This window comes from Drosophila navojoa, chromosome X (assembly GCF_054131105.1).
Source record: "Drosophila navojoa isolate 15081-1374.11 chromosome X, UAZ_NAV_1.0, whole genome shotgun sequence".
NCBI lineage: Eukaryota > Metazoa > Arthropoda > Insecta > Diptera > Drosophilidae > Drosophila > Drosophila navojoa.
Window position 1 is genome coordinate 13,872,481 of NC_142895.1, and position 7,665 is coordinate 13,880,145.

The 7,665-nt window shown below is 41.4% G+C and overlaps 1 protein-coding gene across 1 annotated transcript; it reads right to left on the reverse strand.

The window, feature by feature from the left end:
- Positions 1-2,291: 2,291 nt before the first annotated feature.
- LOC115564920 (uncharacterized) lies at positions 2,292-4,098 on the reverse strand. The gene has a single exon (XM_089264401.1). It carries the CDS (start codon positions 4,022-4,024, stop codon positions 3,668-3,670), a length of 357 nt encoding a protein of 118 aa, XP_089120527.1. The 5' UTR covers positions 4,025-4,098; the 3' UTR covers positions 2,292-3,667.
- Positions 4,099-7,665: the final 3,567 nt, after the last annotated feature.

Sequence of the window (7,665 nt, forward strand, 5' to 3'; positions counted from 1 at the left end):
TGTCTCTTATATATAACATCTTTTAGATCTATGGCATTTCCCTTGTGCTTCACAAATTTTCCCTGCTTATTAGCTTCAGCTTAGCACCACATCGACTATAGGGTATTTCATATCACATTTGCCATTCCATGTCACACTTGGAGTCCCCAGGAATATTCAGTGTTTGAGCATATATTTTTGGCATTTCTCGTAGCTCATTAAATTTGAATGGGAAGACAATCAGATCAATCAAATGGGCTAATAATGCGGCATTCCACGTTTGCTCCTCGTTAGTGTCAAGCGGTGCTAATCATTTCAGGGAACGCCCCTTTAATTGATACTACCTAGTGATAGCGGCTGACAGTTATCTGACACAACCGTAACGCGCTTTCCACTTCAACTCTTTGCGTACATACCCACACACATACATATACGTAAGGGTCTTGTATTGATTTATGCTTAGCTGAGTGCAGCTAAATACTGAATAGGAATTTCACTTGACTCGGTTAAGATTTATATAGATTTATGGTTCAAATTGTAGTATTGTATACTGTATATTGAGAGACGAATGCAGGTATGAACGGACGGACGGACGGACGATTGAACAGTTGAACGTTAGGCCGACTTTTTACTCGAACGACATGATGTATAAACACAAAAATTGAATCAGCTATTGAATCTGTACCAGTCTAATCAGATGGATGGATGAATATTACAGGTGGAAGGAGGGTAGGCGGATAGACAAACGAATTGCTGGAAATATGGTTATGACTCAATTGAATGAGCTGATGCTGCTGATCCAGTTCCAGCACAAGACGAACATACGACGAATATGACGGAGTGTAATCTATTATTGGACTGATCTAGAACTCTTTCTAACCATGATATAATCTTTAACCGAATTACTCGAAATTATTTTTCTATTAAAGATAAACATTATTTGCTCCGATGATTGGCTTAATTGTTTGCCTTCAGTCTGAATTGAATTCTATTGGTAATTCAGGCAGATAATCTCAAAGACTATCTCATATTATTAGCTATACAACACTGTTCGCTAGTGCCCGCAATTGGTATGCTCCATTGCTCGCCGCTGGGGGCCAGTTAAAATATCATGTTTATAGAAAATAGAAAGAAAAACGAACTCAACAATCGTGTAAGTCAGATGTGTGACACGCGAATGGCGCGCTGTGTGCACACACTTTTCGGCAGCACTGTAGACTGGTGTAAAAATGTAAAAAAAAAACAAAAAATAAGTGAAAAAATCAAAATAAAAATGTAACGAAAACAACAAAAATGCAGACAGCGACTATAACAAAAACCCCATTTTGTTGTTGTGTTGTTTGCTGTTGTTTGTTTTTGTTTTTAATGCTCGCAATTTGCACAAAGAATCTTTTTGAAAAAACTCGCGCGCGCTGAAAATGCAGCCACTTAGTTCATGAATATGCATATTGTGTGCTTACTGTGGCACAACAGCATACCACTAAAGAATCTGAATGAGTGTGTGCGTGTGTGAGTGTGTGCGTGTGTGTTAGTGTGTGCTATTAGTAACTGTCACTCGTTACATGTGTGCGCATTCAGAGATGTCCCCTACTTTGGGTCGTTTTCTGTCCCCTGCTGCTATGTACTGGGCGCATATTTTTGCCACTGTTTACTATTAAATTAGCATATAAGAGAGAGAGAGAGAGAGAGAGAGAGAGAGAGAGATAGAGAGAGAAAGAGAGAGAGAGAGAGAGATAGAGCTGGCAGCAAACACTTCACACACACACACACGCTCTTGTATATATGCATGTATGTGTAAGGGTTTTGGACATTCGTGCAAAATTTGCAAAATGTGCGAATTTCTTTATTTTTGCTTCACACTTACATATGCACATATCAAAGTATATTGCCACGCCCAATTCGAGACAATTCCAGCTAAAGCTTGCCATCTGCATGCATATTTATCATAGAATACATAAGAAATTTAAACACCTCACATACGGGGCGCAGCTCCAAACATTCGCCGGAATATTGAAATATTCAATGAGATGTTCCCGTTGATTATGCGCATGTGATGCGATTACAGCTGTGTCGATTGAACTGGTTCGCAAGCCAGCTCATTTGCGAATCAGCATTAGAGCGCTTTAAACTATGATTCGGCAAATCCTCTCCCATTTCCCGGAACGGAAGCTCATCACGCTCCACTCACTTTGAGCATCAATTTTTAATTACGGTAATTGAGCTTCAAATTCAGAGAAACTTCAATTCGCCATGGCAATCATATGATGAGGCCGAATAAAAATCAAATAGAAATAATGAAGACAAACTTGAACTTATTAATTAGGCACAGGAAATTGGCTCAACAAAATTTGTTGCATCTTTAATCAGCAGAAACGGGAAATCTTGTAAAGCTAAGGCTTAGTGCGAATGCAAACAGAGGGATAAGTGTGAATAGCTGGCGGTGCACGAGAGAGCAAGCGAGGCACAAGTGCACAGATAAGTGTGAGTAATGGGCAGCTAATGAAACAAATCTTAGAGTTATGTAAGTACTAAGTTTGCAAGTGGACCTCCGGCTGAGGAGGCGCTGGAGCAGGTGTGGGTGCAGCTGGCAAAGGTGCGGATGCTGGAAATTGTGTTGAAGTGTTGACGGAAGAGCTGGAGTAGCTGTAATGCCTGTTGAGGGCGTAGTCGGAACTGGAGCAGTTGCTGGCCTTGGAGTAGAAGCTAAAGTTGAGGGCAAAGTTGTTACCAGAGCTTAAGCTTAAGCTTAAGCTGGAGGCTGCAGCGTGCAGTAGAACTCGAATCATAGACAGGAACTGGAGCTGGGTGTAGCTAGAGATGGAACTGGAACTGGAACTGGAGCCAAAGCTGGATTGATAACAGGCACTGGAACTAGCTCTTGATAGAGATGGTACTGGAATTGGAGCCAAAGCTGGAGCTGGAACTGGAACCGAAGTTGGAGTTGGAACTGGAGATGGAACTGGAGCTGTAGCTGCAACTGGAGCTGGAACTGTAGCTGGAGCTGAAACTGAAGATGGAACTGGAGGTGGAACTGGAACTGGAGCTGGAACTGGGGCTGGAACAGGAACTGGAACTGGAGCTGAAACCGGAGCTGGATATGCAGCTAGAATTGAAGATATAACAGGATCCGGGACTGGATCAAGAGCCGCAATTAGAAGAGTTGAGGGAACTAGGCCAGGAACTGGAGCTGAAACTGAAGTCAGAACTGGAATAGGAGCCGGAACTGAAGCTGGTCCTGGTGCCGGAACTGGATCTAGAGCCGCAAGTTAAGGGAGCTAGACCAAGAACTGGACCTGGACCTGGAGCTAACGCTGGATCCGCAAGTAAAACTGTGGCTGGAGCTACCTCAAGTTGCAACTAGAGCTGGAGTCAGCATGTAATGATATCCTGGAACTAGAGCTGCAACTAGATCCCTTGCCAGAAGACTAATATGATGTGGAGCTGATGCTGATGCAGTTGCTAAAGCTGGAACTACAGCCTGAACTACAGCCTGGAACTAAAACTGGAACTGAACTGGTTGAACTGGAGTTGAACTTGAAGATGAACTAGATACAGAAACTGCAGCAGTTGCTGGGATTGAAGCTAGAGCTGGAGCTGGAGCAGTTGCTGGGTCTGCATCGTAAGGTGGGCTGGAAATGTGAATGGAGCTGGAACTGGTACTGGAACGGATAGCTTAGCTGCGCTGCATTCAGGAGATGCAGTGACAGCTCTCGCGCCAGCACTGGCCAATCCAGTGGTCGAGCCGCTTGCAGTACTGATAGCACTTGGGGAAGTGGGGATGGTAACGCGACTGCTCCTTGCACAGGGCTCGGTCCATGGCGATGGCTCGCGATTTGATGGAGACAATGCCCAGTGGCTTCGGCGTGGTCGTTGCATCCGACACGAACTCCTCCGACTTGAGCGACTCTGCGGCCGCCAGGTCCGCATTCTGCACCGGCTCGGGCGCCGCGCTGGCCTCGCGCTGCAGTCGTCGCGCCTCTCCAGGCACCGGGCACAGGCAGAGCCCCAGGCCCAGGCAAAGCAGCACAATGTGCAGGAGTTTCATCTTAGTTTTTGTAATTGGACTGAGCTTCAGCGTGTGCGATGCTCCAAATTCGGATTGCGACTGCGAGCGGCACAAAATTCGCATTGTTATCAGCGCCTCGATGCGTAGTTCCATATTTCTAGCGCTGCTTATCAGGCAGATCGGGCGCTAGCAAGGCCAGAGGTCAGCGCTAATCATCATTGGCTCGCCTTTGGCTGAGAGCTTGGAGGCATTGCTAGTTCTCGCTCAGCATATGGGCCGTATATGTTTACATAGATGTACGTATGTATCTGTCTGTCTATCTGTCTGTCTGTATATATTTAGGTCACATTCGACAGCGCAAGGCTAGCTGCTGGCTGGGTCATGTCATGACATGTCATAAAACGCACGTAAAACACTTTCCAAGCCCTTGGCGTACATCATATTTTACGGCCTTATCGCTAGGCTGCCTCTACCCCCTCTACCGCCTCTGCTGATTTGTTGTTGTTGTTCCTTTCTCTATCCCTCCACCTGTTCACATTATAAAAGAGCATGGCAAAAGCAAAAAATCTCATACATCTAAATGAATGTCCGACAATAATTGTCAAATTTAATTGCCCTTTAAGCAAACATATTGTTCTGAGACTGGAGCCATGTAGATATAAAGTTGTTGCTTCACCTTTAGTCTGCTACAGATAGACAGGCAGACGTCATGATGTAACTTGGGCATATCTTTGTATTATTTGGGTTTATGGGGCAAACTTTTGATTCATTTAAGCGTTATCTGTGTTAATATCGAAATTTCTGTTGTGCCTTTCTATGTAATTCTCAATGGATGCCAAACACTTGTAATTGCAAGATCATAAACAAACATTGAAGAACTGACGGAGCTCGTCCAAGTGAACTGAGTTGAATGCTGCCTATATAGGATCTTAAAGCTTAGATAGACTAGACGTCGGCTCAAAAAATACTGCTGATTGTGAATTTCCGCCTACTTGGCTTACAATTGACTTGAATGGAGTAAGATAAAATATAAAGTTAAAAAATTTTCGGGAATGGAATATACGTAACGCGCAGCAGCTCAAGACTTGCGACATTTCTTCAAGGAGACCTGGTAAAATATTGCTCAGATATGCCTTAAAAGTCATCAAAAATAAATGGAATATCTTAAGCAACTCTGAATGCTTCTGGATTGACATTAAGCAAAATATTTTTATCAAATATACCTTCTTTAGTCTTCTTAAATATAGGGTCATAGAAGTTTCGGAATTTGTCCGCAGCTATGGCATAACTGGAATAACTTAGGCTAGAGCTCAATCATATGTGAAACATAAATTTTTGGTCTCACCAGAAGAAGAGGAACCTCGTCTATGACGTGCGATGGGTGAGGGTATTAAATCTTCGGCATTATGAAGAGCAGGTCTCAATAAAGAAATATATGCTTATATAAACGCATCAATTACGTATGCTTATGCACATAAGCAAACCAAGAATAACAGCAATAATCGCCAGGAGCAGGAAGAAGCAGACGTGGAGAGTGGCGAAGAGAAGCAGTCGAGAGGCATAAGAAGAGGCCGAAGAGAGGCCATCAAAAAATGTTGAGCTGGTAATTTATGCGGAAATTTGTGTTTTTATGTGCGCGAATGCTGCGAGGCTTGACTGTACAGTAAGTAAAATTGATGGGCGACGGACAGGCAGTTAAAGAAGCATCAAATTGTATGGCAAAAGACTGCCAAAATCATTCTGGGCTAATTTAAGAGAGCGAGAGGGAGAGAGGGAGAGAGAGAGTGGGAGTGAGACAGACAGACACATACAGGAAAACGCATAAAAGTCCATTTGCTTTAAAATGCAAAAACAATAACAATAATCATAATAATAATAATAATACATACAATAACAATAACAGCAGCGGAACAGCACTCAAATGTGTGTGCGATGCCTCGCAACGAGCAGCTGCCAAATAACTTTTAGAATGTTTGCCAATTGCCTCACCCACACCACTGACCCACCCCCACCCAAAGTGGGCGTCACAATTGGGCCGAGGCAAACTCAATATATTATGCAACATAAAGTGGCGGCGATTTGCCTGCCTCATCATCGATGGAGCTCCTCCATTAGTGAACGATTTGAAGCTGCACTTGCTCCATTATTTATGCGCCGCCTAGGGTAGTTGCCATGCCGTTCACATATCTCGCATTTCCCATTTCACATTTCATAAAACTCGAATTGTAAACAACATTTTTATATTTGACTATATCACATTTGTTATGCATGTGTTTACATACATATATAGTCAGATTAACTTATATCTCTATGCGGCTTACAATCTGCCACAGCTTTCGATTCATTATTCGCCTTGCACAAAGACTTCTGCTCAGCACCATTTCATAGAAAACTATTGCATTTCAATATATTCGAATTTATATAGAATGTTGAGTAATTGAAACTCTGTTTAAGTAGCTTTAGAAAAAGGAGCGAGATCAGAGAGTTTGTCCTTTCCTCTCTTAGAAGTTCTACTATTCTATATTCTACTATACAGTGTTGATGATGGAATAGGGAAATCAAAAAAATATTAATATATAGTTTTATTTTATTAGAAAAGAAGAAGCCAATAATAAATCTTAAGATCAACAGTTCTTACAGATTCAAGCAACCAATCGAGTGAACTACGAGAGTAAGAGTACGAGAGTATATACAAGAATATACCGATGTCGGAGCTTGCTCAGGATAAACACTTTCCACATAGTTCAGATACCTACAGTGAGTAACTAAGTTATAGGCACAGCAAGCTTTTTAAACTTTTTAGCAATTCTTTTAAGTCTTTTTTAACGTTTTCTTTAAAAACAAAAATGTAGCCCAAGAGAATAGTGAATTTTTTAAATTATAAAAATATAAAAAAAATACTGCGAAAGCCTTCAACTTACATTAAAAACAATAGAATAAATACCCAAAAACGAAAAAAACCTTATATATAATGAAGAAAATTATTGTTATACAAAAACAAAATAAATGAAAATAAAAAACATTAAAATATAGCAAAAATGGGTAATATATATAATTAATATTTGTTATGTAGCCCTTTTGCTTTAATAATGGCTTTTAGGAGGTTTGGCATCGAATATATATAGACAGACAGTCTCTTTACCTGATCTCTCTTCTAGAGATTCCTAGCAGCTGTTCTATGTTCACTCCAAACGAAGATGAAGCTATTCGAAAATGAGAAGTCTACATGCTGTCTCGTTCTCACTCAGCAGCACCCGGTAGCACGTTCAGCAACAGCTATATATGGTTGCCTCAAGCTGAGTCTACTAAGAAGCGCGCTGCCAACCCGAGTAATAGCTCTACGACAACTCTGTTCTCAGACTCCTGCACACACTGCTTAAACAATAAGACGCTTTGTTATTTATACTTTAAAATTATATTTATCTATTTAGTATGTGTATTATGATATTAATATTCCAGATAATGAATGAGTACATAATGTTTACTTTGAACATGCGTAATATTAACATCAGCTTAAAGACCTATCCATATCCATATCACCTCAACCGCTCTAAAAGCAACATAGAATCCTTTATAAATGCTGCAGCTATGGATAAAATCGTTGTGGTATTATCTCTTAAAGCCCTGCGTCCAAGTAAAGTTTACATAACTCAATTGATAAAGATTGTGTGTGTGTGTGT

Excerpts from the sequence above, each read along its gene's own strand:
- LOC115564920 (XM_089264401.1), bottom strand. The coding sequence starts at position 4,024 with ATGAAACTCCTGCACATTGTGCTGCTTTGCCTGGGCCTGGGGCTCTGC.